Consider the following 27,121-nt stretch of genomic DNA (forward strand, 5'->3'; position numbering starts at 1 on the left):
CACTGTGCTAAGCACTGGGGCTACTAATACAATTAAAGACAAAGACAGACCCTGACCCTAAGAAGCTTGAGTTCTAATGGAAAAGACCACACACAAAAGGGAGCTGAAAAGGGGGATTGGGGATTTACCAGCAGAAGAACAGTGTTTAAGTCTGAAAAATTCAAATGATTCAAATAACAGAACCAAAATGTAAAGCTTTTAGTCAAGGTGAAAGGGACAAAATACTCCAGGATGGGGAAAGAGGAGGCAAGACTGGGCTCCCTACAGCCCCTGAAGCACACTATTCATCAGGGTGGAGCACGCAGAGTTGAGTATGACATTTGGCTGGCGCTTGCCAACACAGAAAAAAAGGGGGATTGCAGTTCAATCTCTGTTGGCACCAAGCCAGGGAGGAAAAAGAGTGAAGGTTATTCTTGCTGGTCCTGCCAGAACCATTCGTCAAGTCTTCCTGTGTGTACATGCCCTTTCCCAGGAAACATTTGACCACTTATATGGGTACAACTGGGGGGGAAGGGGGAAAGGGAGAGTCCTTTATGGGCCTCCTTTCATTGAGACTTTTTCCTTACTCAAAAAGACTACAAAAACTTTAAGCAAAGACACTGGGAGTTCAGATCCATTGCTCCATTTGGCTCCTTTCCCCTTTTGACTCACTGAAGGGAAGAAAGAAGAAAGCATGAAAAGGTGTTTTTACTCTCTAGAGAAAACCTATTGATATCCAATGGAAAATTAGTTTTGGGAAAGAAACTTGCAATAGAAAAACTTCTTTTATTGGCCTCAGGACAAATCAGTCAGGAAAGAGTATTTATTGATCACTTTCTAGGTGCCAGGCATTGTACAAAGTGCAGAGGATATAAAAAAAAAGAGCAAAGCCATGGACAAGATCATAATGCTGTCAGCATATCCCTACTCTTCCACTTCCAAAGAGGCAGGTAGGTGGTACAGTAGACAGAATGCTGCACTGGGAGTCAGGAAGACCCAAGTTCAAATTTGACCTCAGACACTTAACCTCTTTTGCTTTTAACCAGTTTACTCAACTGTAAAATGGGGATAATAATAGCACCTACCTCCCAGGGCTGTTGTGAAGATTAATTGAGATAATACTTATAAAGTGCCTGGCTCCAAGTAGGCATTTTAAAAAAAATGCTTCTTTCCTTCCTTCCTTCCTTCCTTCCTTCCTTCCTTCCTTCCTTCCTTCCTTCCTTCCTTCCTTTCTTCCTTCCTTCCTTCCTTCCTTCCTTCCCAGTACCTGACTTTGCAAGTCCTAATAGTAACAGAGAAATATACCCAACCCTTGGGTAAACGAAAAGTTTAGGCTTCTTATCCTCGGCTTTTGGGCAAGTCACTGATCACCCTCTATAAAACCCTTATTCTTTCACCAAAAGAAAATAAGCATATAGGTATAGTGTCTTGGAAGGGAACTTGGAGGTCACCTGGTTCAACGTCCTGATTTTATAGAGGAGGAGGTTAAGTGATTTGCAGATAGGTAGCACGTAGACTTGGATTTGAATCCAGGTCCTCTGATACCAACAGGGAGGTGGGGGCGGGGGGGGCCGGAAATAACCAGGATTCATGATTCATTTTTAAGAGTTCAAGGCCTGTGTCCTCTCTCATAGGGAGGAATAAGGAGAAAGAATGTCAGTACTCTGCCTTCTGCCAAATAACTCAGTTCAATTCAACTCAATTCAATATAACACAACACATTTCTTAAGTGCCTGAGAGAGGAAGCCTAGAAGGATGGGGAATTCCCGAAGGGTTGCCTTGACCTTGCCTCCAGTCAAGTTGGCTCCCTCATAGGTACAATGGTTAAAAGCTTTTCCCATAGGACCCTCACAGTATTGTGTAACAGAAGCCTTTATTTCTGTAATGGGCTATCTCTGTCCCCTCAGGTCCAAGACGGAGTTAAAAAAAAAAAAAAGAAAAAATCTAGTTAGAAACCAACAACTTGAATGTTGTGCTAAACCAAAGATACAGGTACTTTATGTACGTTGGCCGAGCAGCCGGCACACTGGGTCACACCTCCAGGCCTCCCCAAAACAGACAATGAGTACAGCAGACCCTAATCACAGCCTCAGCTGGAGGATATTTTAGTTGTGATCCCTGTAGGTTTGCTCATACTCAGTTTCAAACTGCCCTGCCCCTAGAATTTCTTTAAATTGTAACCCCCCCCCCCCACAACACACACTCCAGGCACTGCTTGTGGCCTGATGACCTCTGTCCTGGGGGGAGGAGGAGGGTACTAAGAATAGCGTCAGTCATGGGAAGGGGGAAGTTCACATGCTAAATGTGACTCACAATGGTGTCCCTGTCTGAAGGCCCCCATTGGTAGTCAAGAGAGTCCTTTGCCACAACTGCTCAGGAGTGTCACACATCAGGAATTCACTGGCATCACTGGGAAACTATGCTTCTCAAGTCAGAGCACAGAGCCACAACTACAGTGGGGTCCCTGTTAGAGGGAAGTCTCTGCCTAGGGGGTAGGGGTTGCAGGGGGGGGGGTGGGATTCTAACAGCACACCATGTACACATGCATACCATTAAGCAGTCCATACAACCGTCTCACCCCCACCCAACCCCCGCTGCTCCTTCCGTCCTTTCCCTCTATTGACTGATAGTTCCTTGTTGGCTTTGTATATCTAGGTATCTTCAAGATGGAATGGAATTCTAGATGGAATGCTGGACTAAGTATCAAGAAAACCTGAGTTTGAATCCTGCCTCTTCCTCCCTACTGGCTTTGTGACAGTGGGCAAGTCACTCAGTCTCTCTGAGTTTCAGGACCATCAACCATAAAATGGGGAGTCCAATAGAACCAGTCTCGAGGCTCCAAGGACATAGAACATATAAAGTTCTGTGAAGATCTTTAAGTATTAGGTAAATTCACATTATTATCCTTAGCATTATAATTATGCCTGACAACTTCCAGCATTGACACTCCTCCTTTCTTGGAACATGGACAATGGATTGGGCTATCATTATTATTATTATTATTATTATTATTAATTACTGTTACCATTATTATAATTCTCTCCTGGACCAAGAGGAAGATGGTTGGTTCAAAATTAACAATGCTGATCTGAAGACACTGATGAGTTTCTAGTAACACGAGCTAATGAGACTACTTTAAAACAGGAACAAAACCAACTGGCAAGCCACACTGCAGATGCTTTTTTCTACAGAGGGGAACTTCAGGTACCTCAAATAATCCAACTCTATCTTCATAGGATCATAGTTCTTGAGATTAAACGGTCCTTAGGGGCCATCAAATCAGATATTTGTAAAGCACTTAGCATAGGGCTCAGCGTATAGTTTGTTGTTGTTCAGTTGTGTCTGACTTTAAGGGACCCCTTTTGGCCTTGTTTTCGTGGCAGAGACGTTGGAGTGATTTGCAATCTCCTTCTCCAGCTCATTTTACAGATGAGGAGACTAAAGGAAAGAGGTTAAGTGACTTGCCCAGAGTCACACAGCTAGTATGTACAGGAGGCTGGATTTGCCAATCTTGTAGAAGGCTGAGATGAGTCTGGATCAGTAAAGCAGAACCAGCCCCAAAGCCCACAAAGCTCATTTTATCTGTTTCAGCTGATTGGCCAACCATTCATCCCCTCTTTGATTTCAAAAGACTGCCTGCCCACTTCACATTTGCCTATCGCACCTATTTCTCAAAGAAACCAAACCAAACTGACAGATAGCCCCTATCCTTTCCTCTGTGCCCTGATTGTAATTGTACCCAACACTAAGTGCAACATTTTAATAACTTGAATTGCCCTTTCTTCTGGCCCTGCTCTGCTGAAAGCACATCAACATCAGGATGAAACTGGTCTTAGGTTCTCTCCCAAATTCCTCATTCCCCATTGACCACAGCTGCCTTTCTATCTGTACCCTACGAAGGACTGACTTACAAGAGTTCATTTCCATATAGATGGAAATCTCAAACTTGGAGGAAGCTGAAAATTTAAAATGAGGAGAGATGTCCCAAGATGTCTCTTGGAGAAAGAATCGGCATCTTAAATATGGAAACTGATTGCTACTATAAAAAAAATAAGACAAGATGAGAGACTCAAGCACCTTGCTTCTCTCTCTTCGGGGTGAAAGGAGCATTAGGACTCTTGAATCTCAGCTCATCACCATCACTGCAGGAGTACAAGGTTCCACACCTTGTTGACAACCGGGGGTTAAATTGTTGCTTTGTTGATGAGGTAAGCTGCATTAAAGGCCTCTGCACAGGGAGGGCACCAGATTTTATTTTAACCTATGAAACTCTCATGGTTGGTCAGCCTTGCACACGAGTTGACTCCTCTGTGATCAGTACACATCTGGCAGGTGGCCCTAAAACAGAGAAACAGTCTTTTCTGGTCCCTCCCTTCTAGCCAGATGTCTCAACCCACAGTCAAACAATGATAGCAAAAACAGAACACTCAGATCTAGAAATGACCCCATCTGCTCACAAGACATCCTTTGGTAAGACTGCACATCTACTGCGTTCCTCAGGCAGAAGGAACTCTGATGTCTGAATGCCCATTCTCCCCTTTACCAATTCCTTGCCTTTCTATAAATCAAACAGAACTTGAAAACTCCTCTCCTCCATGAAGCCCTTTCAGATTGAGCACCAAACATTGGCTGACTTTCAGTATCCTAGCTCCATCTTGCCCAACTTAAGATGATGCTCATGTGAAACATTCTGCCTGACTGCCTTCCTGTCTGTGGGAAAGGGCATCTAACTCAAGCTAAGGTACTATCACCTACATCTAGGACAGAGAAAAATTGAGGAAGGGAAAGGAAAATCTCTGTTACTTCAAAATGGTCTAGTGACCCTCCCCAAACCAAAATCACCTGGATTACAATTCATTCCAAAAGCCAACATTTATTCAGTATCTATTACAGGTGATAGATACATACATATGCAGCATGTTTATGTATATGTGCATATGTATGCACATTTACACATACATATATGTATGTATATCTAGATATGTATATATATAATATAGATATATAAATGTTTTATTTTATACATACACATACATACCCCACATATTATATGCATTTGTCTCCCCCATTAGAATGTAAGCTCAATGTGAGTTGAGATTATTTTATCCTTTGTAATTATTTCCTTAACTCTTGGCACAAAGCTTGACACATGGGGAAGACTTAGCAAATGCTTGTTAACTAACCGATTGATGGAAAGGACCTGTCCTAAACGCTGGAGGTAAAGGATGAAAAGTGATATAAACTCTAGGAACTAACAGTCTAATAAGGGAAGATAAGATATATACACCAATAACTATGAAACAAAGAAGAATGCGCTAGCAGAGAACCAGGCGAGTGGCTATAAGAAAGCTGAAAGAAGGAGCTGTCCTTTCTGGCATAGGCAACCAGGGAAGGCTTCATGGAAAAAGTGGTGTCTGAGCTGGGCAAGGAAGAAATGGCCTTCCAAGGACAGAGCCCATAGCATGAGCATGTTCCTAGAAGTGGGGTCACAGGACATTAGCTCACCAGCAGGTGCTCTTCATCTTTTTTGTGTCAAGGATGACTTTAACAATCTAATGAAGTCTACGTCTACTCTGAAAAATGCTTGTTGCCTACAATCAGAATTGAAGAAAGGCTAAATTTCAGTTACTGAAAGTAAAGATGTAATCTTTCTTTCCCCATCGAAGTTCACAGACCTGAAATCTATACATAGACCACCCCCTTGGGGGTCTGTAGACCCCAGATTAAGAACCTTTGCTTTAGACAGAGTGAGAAAGAGACCTCAGAGTCTAGCGAAGTCTAAAACGCCCTAATTTTACAATTGAGAAAATGGAGGACCAAAAAAGTTAAGTGACTCTCTGAAGATCAGAGAGGTACTAAGTGTCAGAAGCAGAATTTGAACCTAGATTCTCTGACTCCAGAGTCATTGTTTTTCCCACTGTACCATGTTGCCAGCTTAAACAAAGCACAGTCAGAAGAGGGCAGGACAAGAGCAAGGAACAATTAACTCACTTTGGCACATGATGGCAAGTAATATAAAAAGAGGTTAGGAAAAAATAGTTTGGAGGCAGATTCTGGAGCTTGGGTGGCTCCCCTAACCCTTAAGAATGGGGTTTCTATTTTATCCTGTATGAAGCTGATGACCTTTGAGCAGGGAGAAGCCTGGCCAGTCCTAATAAATGATGGTTTGGAGAGGGGAGAGACTGGAAGAAGGGAATCTATTAGGAGGCTCTTACGATAGTTTATTGGGACGGTGGCACTGAGATAATACCTGTGAGAGACATTGCAGAGGCAGAATCAACAAGATTAGGTAACTGACTGGATGCAGGGGATGGGAGGGGGGGAAGGGGAGGAAAGACTCAAAGAGGCCTCCAAGATCTGACTGGGAAAAAAGAGGAAAGATAAAGGGGGAAGGGTTTAAGTGGGGGAAGGGGAGTTAGGAGTGCAGTTTTGACATGTTAAGTTTTCAACATGTTAAGTTTTAGGTGATAGTAGGACATAGTGCACTGGTGAGGGAGTGCAGGGCTAAATATACAAATCTGGAAGTTATCTGCATGGAGTTGATAATTGAAGCCAGGTGAATGAATGAGATCACCAACAGAGAAAATATGGAAAGAGAAGGGCAAGGACAGAGGCTTGGGGGACACTCCTAGTTATAGGATTAAAGAAGGTAGATGAACTACTGAAGGAGACTAAGGAGTAGTCAGAGAGGTAGAAGTACTTGGAGAAAGTGGTGTCACAGAGGACCAAGGAAGCAGAGAGTTATTGGTCAGTCAATAAACATTTATTAAGCACCTACTATGTGCCAGGCACTGTGATATGCCCTGGGAATACAGAGAAAGGTAAAAGACAGTCCCTGCCCTCAAGGAACTCATAGTCTAACAGGGGATATGACATGAAAGCAATTACGTACAAAACAAACTATGTGTGTATATACATATATATATATATATATATATATAGGATAATTTGTAGATAACACAAAGAAGGACCAGAATTAAGGGGGATCAGGAAAGACCTCCTCAAGAAGAGAACAAACAATATGTAGTGTTAGATTTTGCAGAAAGATCAAGGAGAATGAGCACTAAAATGTGGCCAATGGATATCAAAATTAAAAATTCATTAATGGCCCTTGAGATAGCCCTTTCCATTGATAGATCAGTAGGGATAGAAGTCAGATTACAGGGGCTCCGATGAATAGTGAATGGAAGGAGGAGTGGAGGCTATGAGTTTAGATTCCTACTCTTTGTAGAAGTTTAGTATGAGGAGAAGACAGATAGAATATGATGGCTGAATGGTAACAGGGTCAAGGGAAGGTTTTAAGAGAAGGGAAACCTGAGCATGTGTGAAGACAGAGGATAAAAGAGGGAATGTAATCCTCAGAGAAAGCTCCCAGATGAAATGGAAGGGTATAAGAATCAATAGTCCAAGAAGTGTTATCTGCATATGACATAAATTCCATCCACTAATTGTTTTTAATCTTCTACACATAGGACTTAAAATGGGTTTCTCTATGGTCTGTCTGTCTTAAGTTTTAAACCCCCAGAGGGCAGGAACTGAAACTTTTATTTTACTTTATTGGGAAAGAGCCTAGATGTGTGATTTCACTGATGTCGGGTACTTGGTATGGAAATTCCTTTTGCCGAAACAGATCAGGAACTTGTCTTCAGCAGTCTTAGAGAATTACCCAGGGGATTGAGAAGTTAGTTAACATGTATGTGGTCAAGTAGCTAGTATACATCAGGGACAACACTTGTTTACCTATGCATTGCTCTTACCAAGCACGAAAGGATGGGTAATTAAGTGTGTATTGAACATATTTTGTAATGGTGAAGAATTCTTGTAAAGCTTCAGTATGATGCAAAACGCCTCCCTAGAACCTGCATTAGAGCAAAGATGGAAACTAACAAGGCAGCCATCACTGACAGGTGAACCAAAAGCAATTTTTATAGCCTAGTTAATACTACAAACACATTACTCCAAGAGTTAGTATAAGCCATCTCAATTTTTTTAAATGGTCACAGATTGAGCCCTAGAAACAAAGCATTTAGTCTCCACAAGACCTTAAAATCTACTTTAAAGACCACCATAGTGAAGTGACTAGGAACTTGCACATCTGACTCGATGTACAATTTTGGACAAATCATATAACCTCAACAAATCTCTAGTTTCTCCAGCCATAAAGAATACTATGTTTCTCCTACTTTACAGAAATGTAAATTGGAGAATCCACACATAAGGAAAGGATACAAATGCTATAAAAGATGGGAATGGAAGGAATGGATGCAGATATTATAAATGCCATTGCACTAAAAGCATCACATGAAATTGAAGAAATTTTCTTTAATTTAATTTTTGGGAGAAAATTTTAATCAGTAGGTAAGTGAAAGCTACAAAGGAAAAAGAAGGAAAATGAGTTTCTGGAATTTAATTTGTGGACCTTGACATGGCTATCTGGGGAAAATAGAGCATATAAAATGGCTAAAAGTTATAAAATGTATGGGTTAATAAGAACACAATCACATCTATTTAAAAAAACATAGATATGCATCCCTGTAAAATTTATTTTTTCTAAGTCTGTGAACACAAAAATAAATAGATAGAAACTGCTTTACAAGTAAAAGTGCTACAGAAAGTATCTGGGGAGACCTTGGCCACAAAGAGGACTAGATCCTCTTTCTCCAAAAGGTGTTTGTTTCTCTTCGTGTCCATGCCCCCGATTATCATAGATGAACCTTCCTATACATAAAAGCTCTGTAGAGAAATCTAGAGTCTTCTATTAGGGAGAGACAGCATTTGGACCTAGGTTCCAACACTTCCCTGGAAGGGAAGCTTTGTGGGACTGACTATCTAAGGAGAAAAGCCACACCTAGGCTGACAGGCACCATTGTCCAGTTCTATCTGGATAGGGTCTAGTTGGGCTGTCCCACTTGGGACATACCTCATTATAGCTCATTTGGTGAGTTTGTAGGGCTTAACACCAAGTCAGTTACAAGATTTTAAAGTTTTGGAGAAAAGACGCTTATTTTTGTCATCTCCTCACACCTGCACTGCCTGAGCGTTCAAGTTCAGTATATGGGGGTGGAAGAACAAAAACGGGGGAGGGAGGAGGGGGAAGAGGGCAAGCTGTAACTCTCTTAAAGAGATAGACAGTATATTCAAAAGCAGCTCCTTCTTTCCTCTAAACCCACAAATATTTCTTTTTAACCATGTCAAACCCAGCACTGACTCAATGCTTGATAGTGGAACAGTGAAGCTAATGTCAGGAAGTGGGTTTCTTTATGTCTTTTCTTACCAATGTTTTCTAGGTAACTGTTTCTTTTAAGAAGCTCTTAAAGGTAGGGTGGAGTTGGATTTGGGGTGAGGATCTTGGTAAAGACAATGTATTTTATGTTAATAACATGGACAACTTGAAATGATTGTCACTAGTCAGAGTTAAGGGCTGAAACTGAGGTTCTGAGTTCATAACTTTCTTTCAGTAATGACTCTTAGTACCATCAGGCAAGTTACTACATTTCCCTGGGCTATAGAGCTCCTTGGAAACCTAGGCTGAGGAAACTCAAACCCTTTAGATTTCTTAGTTAGGTGATTTAAATCCAAGGAGAAAATTCTGGTACTGTGAAACCTCATTCATTCAGCAAATGTTTACTGATAAGCAAGACACCGGGCCTAGGAGTTGAAAGAATAGTGAAATCTGGTGCTAAAGGGATCTCAGAACTCCTCTAGTCTAAGGCTTCCCTCCATCTTACAAATGAAGAAACTGAGGCCTCTCTGAAGAGAGGTTAAGTAACTTGACCACATTCACACAGGTAATAAGTAGCACAGCTGAGAATGCAATAACATTAATAACAAAATAGAGAGGCATATTAGAAGCTGGATCAAAGAAAATAATAGGAAGCCCCTCCCCTGTTTTCCAGCAATGTAACACAATAGGCACCTTCCATGTGCAAGGAAAAAGTTATCAAAGAATCGATCCTTGAGAAGGTCTCTGAGTAACGTTCCAACCATTTCAGCTACCAAAGTTCAGTGCCTCTACAGAGGTGGGTTCTGTGAGCATCATTCAACCAGACCTAGTCCTAGCCTAATTTCAGAGTTTCAACTTTCACATTCAGTCACCCAGGAGAACTTTCACTCTTAGGTCTCATGTCTAAGGCACGAATGAATCAGAAAGAAGGTTGTGTAGTCAATAAAAATTCACTCAGTACCTCCTCTGTGCTGAACACTATGCTCTATTTCTCATACCTCAGAAGAGCAGTGGGACCCACCCAGGCATCTTGGGTCCCATGAGCATGGCTTGTCCATACAAAAAACTTGGGGGAAATTTTACTGATAAGGACTGGCTTCAATCAGCTACGGACTCAGAGATGCAGCTTTGGTTATTCTCAGTTTAAAATGTTGGAAATTGTAGATGAAGAGTTGGAAGGGATTTTAGAAACCATCAATCCAACCATCTCACTTTATAGATGAGGAAAACGAGACCCAGAGAAGTTAAGTGATTTGACCAAGGTCACACATGTAGTAAGAGAGTGGCGGTATTTGGACTCTGGTCCTCTGACTCCCAAGCTAGTGGGTACCATGATGCTTCCCAACTGATAAGCTTTATAGTCAGTGCTTTTAGTCAGAACAAGACAACAAAATTGAGATCCTGGTAGGAGAGGAGAGAGGGATAGAATTTGGAATTCAAGACTTTTTTAAAATGTTAAAAAAAAAACATGTTTTAACACGTAATTGGGGGAAAAATAAAATACATTTAAAAAAACCCTGAGGTCTATCAAGGCCAAGCTCTGCCATTAACTCACTAACTGGCTTCATGACCTAATACAAGTCATTCTCTGCGTCCCGTTTTCCTCTTCTGTAAAATGTAACAGTTGCATTAGCTGATTTCTAAGGTTTTTTCTAGATTTAATGCTCTATGATTGTATGATTCTAGCAGTAAGCACCTCCTAATGTGATGACAAGGTCAGATGTCCATATGTTAAGAGAGATTACCACAAAAACATCATACTTGGCATCAAGGAGCTTAATATCTTACTTAGGAGGGCAGGATTGACTTCACAAAATACTATAGAATGATATAAGAGAATAAAGTAGATAGAGCATCAAGCCTGAAGTTAGAAAGACTCATTTTCCCTCGTTAAAATCTGGCCTCAGACACTTACTAGCTGTGTGACTCTGGGCAAGTCACTTAACTTCTCTGGGTTAAGGCAAACTCTATAAAATGCACTAGAGAAGGAAATGGCAAACCACACCAGCATCTTTGCCAAGAAAACCCCAAATGGGGTCACAGAGTCAGACATGACTGAAACGACTGAATAAATATATTCTTAAATGTCTAATCCTAATGCCAAATCTTGATAATATAACCAGTCTAAGAGATCAGGCTACTTATTCTACTCTCTCAGCTGAGCAGGAACTATCTTTTACATCTTTTTCTATCTCTAGTCCTTTCCATAGTACTTGGCACATAGTAGGCACTTAATAAATATTTACTGATTGATTACTGCTTATGATTATTATTGATATGATTAGTGATGGTTACTATTACTTATTCCCTGATGAATAGTAGTAACTACTAGGTCATTGGTAAACAAGTAAAACCTCCACTTTAAATCCAGTATATGCAAGACTTGAAGGTTCCCCTTATTTTGACTCTAGCCTTTAAGATTCTGGACCACTCCCTCCTAACTCAGAGCTAAGGAAATAGCAACTACAATGAAATTTATTAAGCACCTACTGTATGCAGAGCACTGTGTAAACACTAGAAGAGGCACAAAGTTTAGATGAAGACAGCCCTTGTCCTCAATAAGCATACAGGCCACCAAGGGATAAAATACCAACACAGATCACTAGAATATTCAATATTACACAATAAGAACAAAGTTGTTGTTGTTCAATCATGTCAGACTCTTCATGACCCTGTATGGAGTTTTCTTGGCAAAGATACTACAGTGGTTTGCCATTTCTTTCTTCAGTGGATTAAGGCAAAAAGTGACTTTCCCAGGGTCACAGAGCTAGTGTCTGATGCCATATTTAAACTCAGGTCTTCCTTACTCCAGGCTTAGCTCTCTATCCACTAAGCCATTTAGTTGCCTCTAATAAAAGCATTTAGGGAGATAGGAAAATTTTTAAAAGTTTTGGGATGCCTGAGGAAGAAGTGGAGGAGGCTTAGGGGAGTGAAGGGAGGCAAGCCACAGAAACTTCAATCAAGAAAGAGGAAAATGCCAAATTATAAAAGCAGAGAAAACCAACCAACTCTGGCAGTCTATTTCCCAATAGATGGCAAAGCTTTTCCAGGACTTCTCAATTAATTATCAGAGGTGGACTTTGTGAGGATGACCCCAGCACTGGAGATCACAGCAGAACTAAGGAGATCTGGCTCAGTGGGATCATTTCACTTCAAAGAAGAAACGATTGATCTTTGAAGTAGAGACTGAGAAGCATCTCGGGGTGGTAGCCAACCTCTCTCAGGATAAGTTGCAGTTTCAGGTCTTATTCAAAAGGTCAAAAGACAAACTCGTGCTGTGTGAGACTGAGAGGCTCCTGGGCGGAAGGGGGGAGGAGGTGTTGGAGGGAAGTCTTGCTTGAAACAAGCATGGAGACCATACCTAGAAACTGACCCCACAAACAAGCCGTCTATATTCCCAGAGAGCCCTGTTTTTGCTTACCAGTGCCAATGATTTGACAGTTACTACCTGATCAAAGAGTCCAAAGTGCTATAACCAGAATACTAAAAGTTACCATTTATATAGCGCTTACTATGTGCCAGGCACTGTGCTAAGCACTTTCCAATTATGGTCTCATTTGATCCTTGAAACCTGGGAGGTAGGTGCTATTATTATCCCCATTTTACAGATGAGGACACTAAGACAAACAGCGGTTAGATGACTTGCCCAGGGTCACACAGTTAGTGTTTAAACTTATGTCTTCCTGATTCCAGGCCCAGTGCTCTACCCACTGCACCATCTAGCTGTCCCCCACTGCACTCTACCCCTAGGCAAAAGGCTCAAAAGGAATCACCCTTTGCTTCAGATACAACCTGCAAGTAAATTGCCTTCCCTAAATCACTGGCAACTGCTTGGAAGAAAGAACAAATACAACACCACACATTTTAAAGATGAATATAGATATGAATTGTCCCGCTGCAACAATTCCTTTATATCAGTGGAAGATGATAAAAACAACAGCAACAAAGGCGAAAAGTTCAGAAGAGGCAGTGAAGACAGACATTGAAGGTCAAAGAAACACGCTTCTGTCCAGGTGAAGGTTGCCCAATTTCTATGGTTTCATCAATATCACAGTTTTGCTCAATTTCAGCCTTTTATCCTGCCAGAGTCCTACTCGATTCCCTTTAAATCACAGTTTGGAGAAGCAACCTGATAGATATTGGTATAGCTATATTACATGCATATACATATGCACATATATGTGTAAGTATAAAACATTACAGGATTTATATGTGCATAATTTCAATTTATATAATTAATATATTATTGACATGTAATTATCTTATGTAATATATAATATATTATAATGGTAAGAACCCTGCATATGGAATCATCAGGAAAGTATTACCAATTTCCAAATGAAGTTTTACAATCTCACTTAACCACGGAAAATGAAGATGCTAACTGTGTGATTGTGGACAAGTCGCTTCAACCCTCAGGGCCTAGTTTTACTTGTCTGCAAAATGATGCAGCTCAACTGATCTCTAAGGTCCCTAATCCTCAATCTGGGATTCTGTGGCATCTTTAGCCTATGAAACTCTGTCTAGCATAAAATTTCTATTAGTACCTGACTTGGATTTGCCCAACCTACCTTCTGCATGTTCCTCCAGAAGAAAAATCCTTGCTTCCTAAGCCTTACATAATGCAAGCCTCCTTTTTTTATTTCAATTCAAATAATCCTGGAGTGAGGCTAGAGAGACAGTCTTTACTGAATTCTTTATGAATATTCAGGAAAGATTAGTATTTATCAATTAACAAGGTGACTGACTTTAGGCAAATTATTTAACTTCTCAGGGTCTAACTTTTCTCATCCATAAAATGATTAGATTACCTCTAAAGTCTCTGCCAGTTCTAAAATTTTATGATTTGACATCTCAGGCTATATTTCTTCTCGGCATTCTTCCCTAATTGCCTTTTTTAAAATTATGCCAGGTCCATTGCGGTAAGTCTTAAGATCCTAAACTGGAATCTGGAAATGCCATGTCCAAGAGATCATCACTAAAGACCTAGCTGATCTGCAGCCATTAGAATATACCTTAGCAACAAGTTCTGTCAAATCAATTTCAATTTGTATCATGATAATTGCTTTTAAATCAACAACAATAATTTTCTGGAAAAGGAGCACAGCTTTTACAAAACCCCACAGTAAACACACTGGTCTCATCTTATGCCTATTCCCTCTTCCTGACCACTAGACTAAGATTCATTCCAAGTCTTCTCATTATAGTATTTGTCAACTTTTTCCAAGTTTCCGTACTTTAGGAAGAATGCTTTGGCAGCTGAGTGGAAGATGGACTGGAGGAAAAACTTATGGCAGACAGTCCAAGCAGCAGGTGTGAGCTGATGTGAGGGGCTGATGACAGCCCAGGTGTGAGAGGATGAGGGTCTGCACAAGGGTGATTCCAATGTCAGAGGTATTATGAAGGTACAATAGGTATGCTTTGGCAACAGATTGAATATGGATGAGAGGACAAAGAGTGAGGGGTCAAACAGGACACCTAGGTCAAGAGCATGGGTGACTGGGAGGGGGTGATATCCTCAACAGTAATATGAAGAGGGAATATATAGCCAGTACAGGAGAGGTGGTCTGAAAAGAACTAAGGAATCAAGGGACTGGAGAGTCCAAAAGAATGAAGAAGAAACATGCTGTGCTTCTTGCAAGGTGATGAATTAAAACTGTAGAAAGAGACACATTTTTGGTTATGGCCAATGTAGGAATTTGTTTTGCTAGACCATGTAGCTATGTATTGAGGGATTTGTTTGTTTATGTTTTAAATTTGCTCAACTGGGGTTGGGGGTAGGGGGAGAGAGAAGGATAGATTTTTTTTTAACTTGTTGCTTGAAAAATAAATAAAAAGTTGTTTTACAAAAAGATAAATGGCAGAGAAGTTTCCTAATCATTTTGTCTTATTTGGGAAGCAAGGAAAATACCCAGATTCCAAATATTATTCTGATTGCTTAATATGCAGGTGGAGGGGGGAGAAGGGAAGGTTTTGCATTTTGGTGAAAAATCTGGAGTTCAGCATTTAGGAGCTGTCCTACCTGCTGTGTTCCACCCTGGATAAGCCACTGTTTCAGTCTCAGTTTTAGTCATCTGTACAACGGGGGAAACATTGTCTGGCAATATGCTGAAGGTAATCTAAGTTTGCCAGGATCCAAGTTGTCAGACTATTCCATAGGCGAGGGCCCCAAAGATATTTCCCTGATGCCAAAACAACATACAGAAAATACTGCCCTAGGCACCTCCAACTTGTGATCTCAACTTGCTCATGACGCATCTGAATACAAGAAAAAATGGAGCTCTCTGATGCTATCAGCCTGATAACCGTAAGCAGCTCCCAGTAAGGTAAGAAGGTACATTTTGGCGGAAGCCAGCCTTGCATTTGATGTATTCTTAACTCTGCTAACAGGCAGCCTTTCAAGCCGTGTTATCTGTTCCCACATCTTGACCTAATTTAACAAGTTGCCATGGGAGCCCAGAGAAGGTTGATGCAATTTTTCTTATCTATGGAGGAAGAATGTAACTGTGCAAGAGAACACAAAAATTCAGTTTCTAACTGATTTTTACTTACAGTGAAACAACTAAGACATCAAATGAAGGAACAGAAAGTACCTCCCCTACCCCCTCTCCTGCTACACACACACACACACACACACACACAAAACACCCCCCCACACACACTCACACACACACACGACCCTTGAGCCTGAGGAATCTGAGCATACTTGGGTGGGCCAAAGTGGTACCAGAAAGGTATACTTGAAGTCTGGAGGCAGGGGCTACAACAGAAAGCAGAAACTCAGCCAGAGGTATTCCACCAAGCATGCCTTCACTACCTGTTTCTATGAAGGTAGAGAGGGGTTTGCCCCTAGAAACTGGAAATTCTGTGTTATAAATGGGAAATGCACTAACAGAGAGGTAGCTAAGCGGCACAATGTATAGAGGTCAGAGCCTGCAATGAGAAGATTCATCTTCATGAGTTCAAATCCAGCCTCAGACACTTCCTAGCTGAGTGACTCTGGGCAAGTCATTTAACCCTGTTTGCCTCAGTTTCCTCTCTCTGTAAAATGAGCTATAGAAGGAAATTGCAAACCACTCCAGTATCTCTGCCAAGAAAACCCTGAATGGTGTCATGAAGAGTCAGACATGACTGAAAGAACTGCACAACACCAGAGCCATTGGAGGGTTAGAGTAAGAAAAAGTGGCATCATGGGGAAAGTTATTGGGAGTCACAGAGCTGTGATAAAGGGTCCACTAGGCCTTGAGTACAAGGAAATCAGTTACATTCAAGTCTCCCACCCATATCTAGCAACTGACAACCCTCCAAAGGACCAGCTCCATTATCACTGAAAGGCGAGTCAAAGACTAAAACATAGGCAACAGCATTAAGCAAACAATCTCAGAATATTTTAAGCTTACATTAAACCCCAAGAGACCTCCTGTGAGCAAGATAAGAAGGTTCCTCCTTCCCCTTCACAGAAATGAAAAGGAGGTATCAAGACAGAAATAGATTTTCTTAGGGTCACACAAAGCACTAATAACAGACAAGAGGATCCCAAAGACTTCTATTTTCTGGGTTGCTGTCCTCTTCACTATATCAGATCCCTACACTGATGAGCAGAGCTATTACCAATCAGCCCAAGCTCTCACATGATATTCTTGGGATCATGGGATCATAGATTAAAGGCTAGAAGGGGCCTTAGAGGACATAGAATCTATCTCCTTCATTTTGTATATGATGAAACTGAGGCCCAGAGAGGTTAAATGATTGCCCAAGGTCACACAGTTGTTATATGCCTCATTCAGGATTCATTGTTTTCAAAGAAGAAATAATTTCTTTGTAATTTGGAATCATGGTTTGGGGCGTGATTATGGGTTCCTAGATTTTTTTTTACCTAACTGGCTATGATTTCCAAGGATGCTTCCAGAAACTTTCCTTTGTTCCCTCTCTCACTGATGAATGGCTTCTGCCTATATACTACCCTTTGTAAACAAAATATTAACAAGTAAAATGGGGAAAATCTTAAGGAAGTGCTCACACCTCTAGAACATTATTTATATATTTTTCTGAGCAGTTTTCGATTTTGCCATTCAGGCTCTGAGGTCTGATTGCCAGAGGAGCCAATTTTCATTACTTTCAAAGGGCACTTTGGATTAAGCATCCTTAGTGACAGCTCATTCCTTGTCTCTGCCTCAACTTGAACTTCACATTCATTTTTTGAGCTGTATCCTCAGTCCCTGAGGCCTCATCTCAAATCTTCTCTTCCTACCAAAGTTAGGTAGTTCTGGTAAAGATCACTCAGGTCTCAGTAAATTATTGTTAATGGTGCTGTAGTAATCCTCCTGAAAGCTCCCACAAACCACCCTGGGGAACTGAGAGGGTACAAGTCATCTCTCTGCACTCTGCCTGTAGGCCTCAATACATCTCCCATTCAGAAAACCCAATAACAAACACTTAATGAAATCAGAAGAGTTCCTGTTTCAGTTTGGAATGAGGATATAGCCACTTCTCCGTGTTTGTTTGCCACTGAAGTTAGCCATTTCTACCAGAATCCCACCCCAGAGGGCTGACCACAAACCTCCGCTACTGGCTGGCAAAGAATTGGCCAAAATAGGGTTTCCCTGACCCTCTCTCCAACCCTTCAGCTGTGAGGAAACTCAGAAGGGAACAACCTAGATTCATTTAAGCTTTTCCTGTGAGTACCTCTCAAGCCCTGGAGCTGGAAATACAATTTTAAACCATCACAAAACCTTCAACAGTTTTCAAAGCCAGCTGTGTTCTTAGTACCTAACACTTCGATACTGCTCACCCATGAGAGGTCACAGACAGAACACAGAAAAAGAGAGGCAAGGGGCTTCACCTGTAAAGTAGAGTAGGCCTAAATGACCTGTAACATTCCTTCTGGCTCCAAAGGTCTAGGATTCCAGTAGTGAGATCACATTGACATTTTTTAAGGTCATGCTCTATGATTTTTATTTCACCAGTGGTTAGTTAGTTGCCAGGGTTGGGGAAGGGTTATATTTCAAGTTCAACAAGAGAGCCAAGAATCTGGTACTGGAAGTGAGAGTATCAAAGAGGGGTGAGGTCTTTCAAGCCACCTCAATAGCAGAAGCAGGCCCTGCCATTTTAGGGTGGCCCTGAGGTCTTGTCAAACTCTTAAGACCAATATGACTGATGGTTCTCCCCGTCTTTCCTTCCCCCTTCCTAATAAGGCAACCCCTCCCCCTACTTTCAGTGCCTTGTTCTTGTAACATCTGGAAGGCATTCCTAATAGTCAGCTAACACTCTGTACCATGGGTGTGGCTCATCCCCAAGCTTTCCTCATTCCAGGTGGCCTTAATTTAAAAAATGGAGACCCCCATTTTTATTTAGATTTTTTTCTCAAGTGGCTAAAAAAACATTTATGGAGCACCTCCTGTATTCACTAGGCAGAGGACAGGAGAAGTAAAAGGTTTTATTTGTAAAATAAGGAAATTGAACCAGGTGAACTTTAAAGTCACAATGTTATTTTTAAGGCCATAAAACATACCTTCCTTCCCTGAACCAGGGAGAATGAAACATAAATAGGAAGCCTTCCCTTGAAGGTCATTTGAGAAGTTACTTCTATAAGCTAGCTAGTCTCTTCATCTCCCCTTGGGCCCTGATGAAGACAGCCCTGGATTTGATCCCAAGAGCCTTGGGAATAGTGATGCTTCAGGTCCAGTGCATTCAGACTTCATTCTGAGAGTCAATCCCTGTGAAGATACAGCCTGGCAACTGCCCCTGAAGAAGCCCCAGAAAGGAAAGCTCTTGCCCACCAAAGTCCTTGGCACTGTCAAATGGTTCAACACCAGAAACTTATCTGATTTTCATTAGCGGGAAATGACATGAAAGAGGCATTGACATCTGCTTTGCCACTGCACCCTAAGGATCCCGGTATCTTTCAATCTGACTCCCCGCTGAAACCTTCCCTGTCTTGTCTCTCTCCCTCGTCATTAAAATGGGAATTCCTTGAGAGCAGACTGTATTTGCATCATGCTCTGCATGCAGTAAGCGATTATCAAATGCTTTATCCCTCCATTCCTTCAATTGTCAAAAGTTTGCCAAATCCAAGACATTTGTCAACACTTCTATGGCAAGGTTCAGTATGATCTACCCAAAGTTACACCATCCTGGAGAGATACAACGTGTAACTTGGGAAGAGCAATAATGAGGGGCAGGTGGGAACAGGGAAAGAATGTTGCACTTGTAATGCTGCCTCCAACACTTAATAACAATAGGACCATAGGTAGGCAAGTCACTCCATATCTCTGATTCTCAGTTTTCCTGATCCATAAAATGGAGATAATACCAACACATAGCATTTAACTCACAGGGTTGCTATTGTATCACATTTGTATTAGGCGTTAAGATTTATAAAGTGTTTTTCTCACAACAGTCCTGGGAGATCTTCACTGCAGTGAACATCACCCTCATTTTAAATGACTTGTTCAAGGTCACAGAGCTAGTAAAAGTCAGAACAGGGGTCCCATGTTCTAGCTCCAAGACCAGGGCTCTTTCTGCTACATCAGGAGGCAAGTGTTTCTCCAACCTCTCTGTATCCTGTACTGTTTCCAGTCCAGTGGATTACTAACCCACATAAATAATCACTACTTATCAACCTGTTAGGTCTAGAGTAAAAAAAATTTAAAAATAAAAAATAGGAAGTAGGTTTTATTTAGAGCTTAAATTTATTTAAATTTTAGAATTTTAATTTTTAATTAAAATTTAAATAAATAAATTAAAATTTAATTAAATTTGATATTTTAAATTTTTAAGTTTAAAATTAATTAAAATTCATAATGATTTCACTTTCAGATGATTTTAAAGCCTTCAAGAAAGTATCCAATTATTAAAACCTTAGTGTTCTGTGGATCATATTTAGCTATATTTTTCATATGCTTCAAGGCAGAGAAGCTTCCAAACTGCAAACCATTCAGACATTGCCTTTTTAAAGCTTTGTTTCTGGCCTCTGAACCAATGCCCACAACCCATATCTTAGCCTTCTCCTTGTTTTTGTGTGACATTGGGCAAATCCCTTAACCTCTGTGGGTTTCAAGCTCTTCAATAATAAAAATAAGGTTTGATTAGATGATCTTAAGGTCCTTTTAAGCTCTCTGTCTATGATCCTATGATCATTGCATTTCATCACTATTGCATTCACAATGAACTCTAAATAAGAGGCTAAATTTAAAAATGAGTGAAACAATCCTTTGTTTCCTCCTTCACAAATCAAGGCAGAAGTTAGTGTTTCCTATAGATTCACCAAGGACAGTTCTACAAAAAAACTTAGAGATGAAGGACTTTTCAGCCCAGCTTTGAAAAGATTACTCAACAAATAATGGACTACAGTGAAGAGCATTCAGCAGGCTAGGTAGAAGGAGAAGGTAAATTGCTGATATCACCAGATGGTGCTGACTTTGGTAGAGAGACTCCTAGGCATGGCTGCTCCCTTTACCACTGAAACAGAAGAGAGCCAAAAGCACAAATATATCTCACATACTAATGTGAGATGCCATCTGGAACAATCTGTTTCTTTTCACTTCCTACAGCAGCCACTGTGACCATGACACCCAACAAAGATCTAAAGCATTGACTACTCCTCTAACAGAGAATAGGACCAAAGAAGAAGCTTAATAGTTACTCAGGCTCCCCCACTGCCAAGACCCTCCACTCCAGGACTTTTCATCGGCCCCATACCAGGAGTCATATAACCACTTGCCCCTTGAGTGGTTGGTGAGGGACTCCTACCTGTGTAGCCTGCCAGAGCAGCCGCAGGAATGACAGGCTTATCCTTGTTGAGCTCAGCACGATCTCGCACATAGTCCTTGAAGGTGCCCTTGGGTTTGTGGTTGGGCAGGGCAGCAGGATAGTCCTCTGAATCGAAGCTGTCATAGGAGGGGACACGCTGGAGGCTGTTGAAGGATGATTGACTGCTCCAGGACTGGGTGAGGCGGTCGCAGCTGTCATAACTCTCTATGCTCTCAAAGGAGTCCTGGCCTCCAAGTTTACCTAGAGGTAGGGAAGGAGGGAAAATGGGGATAGGGAGGGAGGAGTCAGGAAAAGACAATGGTGAAAACCCTCTTATCCTTCAAAAGGGTATTGCTCAGAGCTGCAAGGAGGCCAATGCTGATGCTCCATTGGGGCTACTAGCCATACTCAGAAGTAAGTCAGTTGTTCTGGGCTGAACACAAAGAGTTCTTACAGCTGTATAATCGCTTCTACAGCTCTGCTGTACAGCTAGCTCTTGGGACACATTCAGAGCTCTATGATCTGCCAGCCTCCCATACAAGGACCTCAGATTCAGAGACACAAACACTAAGCAATTTCCCTGTCTTGAAAGTCCTACTGTGGGGATTTCCATGTAGCACTTTTGACCTACAGACCAAATGAGGAACTTACGGCAGAGTCCTATTCCAAGTCAAAACAGCATAAATGTTTAAAAAGAGGATGGCATAACCTGTCAAAATCCTTCAGCCTTTAAAAAAAGATCCATCACACTCTAAGTACATTGGCCTTCCTTGACCTTGGTTCTAAAATGCTATTTGGCAGCAACATTTTATAATTATATCTTAGTGAGATGCATGTATAAACCTATGTCTCCTACAGGCAAGTAAGGCTGTGGGATCCTTTGTCCAGAAGAAGGACACCACCATCACCCCACCCCCTGTCTGCCTTCCACACCCTCTCCAGGTATAGCACAGATTCTTTACTTAAAAGTGCACCTTTAAAAAAAACTAAAAACTGAAGATTTGATTTAAATAGTTCATGTCCATAGCAATGTCAGAAATCTCTTATTCTGTGAGTTGCTTAATACATTCTTCACTGACCACAAGATCATGCAAGTTCATTAATTTCCCAAACCAGGTTAAAAACAGCTGCTGGGATTGCACAACAGCTCCTGGAGAAATTTCCATTGGCAAAACTGTCCAAAGGCCAAACACTGCCACCAAATTTCAAGAGAAAGAGGCTGCATGGAAGAGATGAGGAGCTTATCAGAATGCCTGCCATGTTCTACTTTAAATATATGTGTGTTCAATTATTTATTAATATTTCAAATAAATTAATAATTTAATTATATATTAAATATGTATTGGAATATATGTGTGTGTACACATGTGTATGTACATATACATACATACATACATACACACACACACACACACACACACACACACATATATATATATATATATATATATATATATATATATATATATATATATATATGAATATGTGACACTAGGAAGGGAAATATGATCTGCCTGATTCAGAATATCAGGAAGCAGAAGGATGGCAGTGAGTGTGAATGTAGAAATGCATATGCTATCAACTCTCAATTAGTCATCTACAGATCATTCACACTAAGTTTTTAGTGCCTCCCCCTGCAAAGTAGTAAGCATTTGGGCCAACCCCCCTGCCATTCCTTAGGAAATCTGAGCTAACATGCACCTGAACTAGAGCTAATACAAGAAATCCTGCTATGCTCCCCCTACAAATTCAGCAAATACACACATCTATACATGTACACATATATAAATATATGTATATATGCATTTATACACACATGGAACTATACATGAGGCCATACCTGTGTCTATATACACATATGCATACCATGTGTGTCTATATGTAAATGCTACATATACATCTATACACAATACATATATATGCATATATAAAGCACCTACTAATGGCAAAGCACTGTGCTAGATGCTGGGGATAAAAAAAAAGCCATGAAATGATGCCTGCTCTCAAGGAATTTATAATCTATAATGTGGAATTGTGATAAGCCTAATTCAGATAAATATAATGCAGGGTAAGGAATATGTGGAGAAGGGAAGAAGAGGTCTGGCAAAAAGCTCTAGGAAAAATCAACCTGAGAGAGGGTACCAATAAATGGGAGAGGGACTGGCTGGAAAAGGACAAAGGAAGGCTTCATGGAGGAGTCAGCACCAGAGCTGAGCTGCAGAGGAAATGAGACTCTTGACAGGTGGGAATGTATTCCAGGCATGGTAGGCTATCTGTACAGATGCATAGAGGCTGGAGATGAGAGTTCATGGAATAACAAGCTAATCCCATTTAGCTAAAACAAAGGGGACTAGTATGAGATATGACTGGAATGGTAAATTGGAGACTACTTGTAGGAGGTTTTAAAAGCTAGATTCAGGAGTTTGTATTTTACCCTACAGGCGTTAGGGAGCCACTGAAGGTTTCTGACTGACACAGTTAAAGGAAAATTACTTTGACAGCTGGGTGAAGGATGGTAAATTAAAGAAGGTGAAAGTTAGTGTCAAAGAAACCTGTTAGGAGAGTCATTGTAATAGTCTAGGTAGGATGTGATGAGGGCCTGAGTTACAATGGTGTCCACAGAGTTGGGGAAAACTGAGTGGATACAAGAGAAATTATGGCGATAGAATCAAGAGAACTTGACAACTGCTTGGATATTAGGATGGGGTAAGATAGAAAGAAAAAGCCTCATCTTTTCCCCCAAACTCTGCCCTACCTCCAGTCCCACCAACAAAAACAGAAAATATATTCTAAAGCCAAATAAATGATTTGAAGAATTACTCACTGTGTTATCTGAACCACTGATACCCTATATTAGAATGGGTAATTTTGAGCTGCCTACATTTATGCTTTAATTCCCTCAACTCCCTAGTCATCCAAAGGAGGACGAATTCCAAAGAATTAAATTGAAAGGACTTAGTGGAAAGGTTTGAGAATTCAACCATAAGATTACTGGGTCTATCCATCTTGTTAACTGTTAAAGTTATAAACTCTCAACTGGCATTTAAAACATATTGGATTTTCCCATCCAGAAATATACATTTAGCAACATAATCCATGACCCCAGATGCCAGACCCAGTCTTGGGTCCTAAAAGTGAATAGGAAACTTTGGGGTATGAATAACTCATTAGAGAGCTGTTTATATCACGAAACCTGTTAAAGTTAGGGGTCACTTGGGATTTTGTTTTTTCTCTCTAGGCAATCACGCCAACAGAAGAAAGGAACCCAAAGTCTGCTGTAGCCTCAGATACTAGACAAAAAAAATCAGTTCATTTTTATTCTACAACCAGACCATCACAATTTAGACACAGAGATCCTTCAGGTCTTATCTGGAAAGACTCTTATGCAATGCATTGTGTTCCTGAGGAACATGAACAACTTAGCTGACCCTAGATAGGTATGAACTGGTGGTTCCAACAAGGCTGTATAAGGAAGAACAATAAACCACCCTCTTGGTGCTGTTATTGCATTTTTAGCCACAGTCAAATGCAGGTGGAGAGAGTGGTGGTTTACAGTAGTAACCTGCTTGTATATTCAACTCTATTTCCCAATCCTGGAGCTGGAAACCTTTCATTCCTATCATTTTCTTCCATAGTGAGCTGAAACCATCTAGATTAGACAGTCAGCTATGCTACTATGTTCCTCCAAAAGAGAGGATTGACATTCCCAGAGGACTAAAGTTCAATGTTTCTGGGGAAACTCCCCACCAAAACCTGTCTCTAAGACCATTATGACATGCTTCAGAATAAGACAGCCACAAACCAAAATCAAAGTAGTCTAAAGGAGAAAGTGGGAAGGCTCCATGCAACTGAATCAACAGACTAAGATTAGGATTAATCTTTATAGAATTTCATTTTTGGAGACCAAGATTAATAATTTCTGGACCAATGGAGGTCTGTTTGGTTTGAAGCCTCATTGACACCAAAACAATAGCCCTGTAACAACACTGATCTCTCTCTGAGGTTTCTGTGGCCTGAACTTTCCAAGACTGAACCAAAGGGTAAGAAGCTGGTCATTTTTTTCTGTGTAAGAATTTCCTTGCCCCTCTTCTTAGAAAACTAGATAGATAGATAGATAGAGATAGATACATGGATAGATGGATAGATGGATAGACAGATAGACAGATAGATAGACGGATGAATGCATGACAGGAACGAAGGAAGGAAGGAAGGAAGGAAGGAAGGAAGGAAGGAAGGAAGGAAGGAAAGAAGGAAGGAAAAGCTGAAATAGTCAGGGAAAGGGGGCAGATACACAAAAGGGGGTGATGTATTTAAAGTCAGAGGCAATTTTAAAGTTCTCTGAATGGATCAGTCCAGCTTTACAATACATCTGAGACTCAAACTGTAGCCTCTGCCACATTTGCCTAGCTTGTGAATAGAAACCTCACAAGAAAGTCTTTCTAGTGTTCTGACTTGTTGAAAGAAAAGACATATACACATACATGCATATAGGTAAAGGCATGTGTGCATTTACTTATATTGACATACAAATCTAAAGATAAAATGCCAAAAGAGGAAGATAAAGCTAGTCCCACACATTCCCCTTCTGCTTAAAACATAAACAACTTAAGCATTCTCTGAAGCTATGGGAGAGAAAGTGGATGACTAGTTTTGGTTCTAAAGGGACTTCTCCTCACACTTTTTTAAAGATACTTGTGAGGACTCTCAGGGGGAAGGGTGAGCCAGGATATTTAATAAAGATATTATTTTGGGCAATCCATGAAGTCCATTGAGAAGTCCAACTAGAATTTAGAAAAAGATGCCATTTGGCATTTTACTCTTAAGCCCTTCCCTGAAATTCTTGAGGAAAGGTTCTCTTACCTTCACTATAATGCAAGTTGCCCCCTGAAAACTGACTCACACCTTATTAACTCATCTGAAAAGCTTCCTGTCTTTCCTCCTTCCAGTCCAATTTGTTTTGCCTCAATAATCAAATCCTCTTTTAGACCCCTAATGCACGACACTTTGCTCAAATTAAAACCATCTGATCACTTTGCCTAATATTCATTTTTTTTCTATATCCTGACTTTTAGGGTTAGGAGAAGGGGTAATTTACTATGTTTATTTGTTCTAAGTCAGTCAGCCCTATTTTTAAAGCACTTCTTATGTTCTCAGTGCATTATTTTATCATAGCATGTCAACAAGAGTCAGTCCTCTTGGAATCCTCCTACTGCTTGTTTCACTGGTTTTCCAGCTGAATGTGTACTCTGACAGTTTAAGTTACTCTAAATCTTTTGGCTCCAAACAGATCCCAAACTAATTGTCCTGAGAGTGTCCTAACAAAGGAGAGCACAAAGGAGTAACAATTTCACCATGGACAAGAGAAATCCCCGCAGCCAGGTTACAACAAATCTGCAATTTGATCCAATGACATTCTGGAAGCAAAAGTGGGAAATATATGAAGCTATTATGTTTTGCTCAGGTGGACTAACTTAGTTGGATCCACATTGATTCAGAGCAAATTCCACCTTGGGAATGGACAAATCCAAACACTACAACAATCAGCTCCAATTCTTACCCACTTTTTCCCCCTCTAAAATAAGAAAGCCAGCTTAAGTCATTTCATCCCCAATGAGGATCACTGAGTTTTGCTATTAATGAAAATAATATAGCTGGAAATTCCAGCATGAAAATTTTTTTAAGACCCCCTTATTCAGGAAAAACTGAATCTGAGGGTCCCCATAATACCAACAAAAAGAAAAAGAAAAGAATTTGAAAAATGGACAGAAAACAGACATTCTTGGGAACAGGAGAGGATCTAGAGATAAGGTCTTACCACGACTGGTTCTCCCCATACACATGTTGTCTGGGGTTACGACTTCTTGTTTGATTGTGAAATAGTCAGTAGACAAGGTGTCTGCCTGGAGAGGGTCCCTGCTGAGGATGACTGAGGAGTAGTCATTCTCATATTTGAGGGAGAGGAGCTCCTCAGAGCTGATGGGGTGCAGTGTCTGATAGGACTCAGTGATGAAACTGGGCTCTGAAAACTCTGATGGAGGAACACACTGAGCATGCTCAATACCATAACCTGCAGAAACAAAAGTTGGACAGAAAAATGTTAAAATTAAAATGACTGGCGAGTTGTACTTAGACCAAATAAATCTCTACTCCTCCACCCCTAATGGCTAG

The 27,121-nt window shown here is 40.8% G+C and overlaps 1 protein-coding gene across 3 annotated transcripts in view; it reads right to left on the reverse strand.

Moving 5' to 3' along the window:
• The window catches only part of ETS1 (ETS proto-oncogene 1, transcription factor), a 196,721-nt gene that overhangs the window by 8,852 nt on the left and 160,748 nt on the right, over positions 1-27,121 (reverse strand). For all 3 annotated transcript variants that reach the window (XM_036744416.1, XM_036744415.1, XM_036744417.1), the window contains 2 exons: positions 26,769-27,020; positions 20,954-21,214 (listed from right to left, as the gene is read on the reverse strand). In XM_036744416.1, the coding sequence (XP_036600311.1) occupies positions 20,954-21,214; positions 26,769-27,020 (513 nt within the window). The remainder of the gene's footprint in view (positions 1-20,953; positions 21,215-26,768; positions 27,021-27,121) is intronic.

The sequence above is a fragment of the Trichosurus vulpecula genome, chromosome 2, assembly GCF_011100635.1.
Source record: "Trichosurus vulpecula isolate mTriVul1 chromosome 2, mTriVul1.pri, whole genome shotgun sequence".
NCBI lineage: Eukaryota > Metazoa > Chordata > Mammalia > Diprotodontia > Phalangeridae > Trichosurus > Trichosurus vulpecula.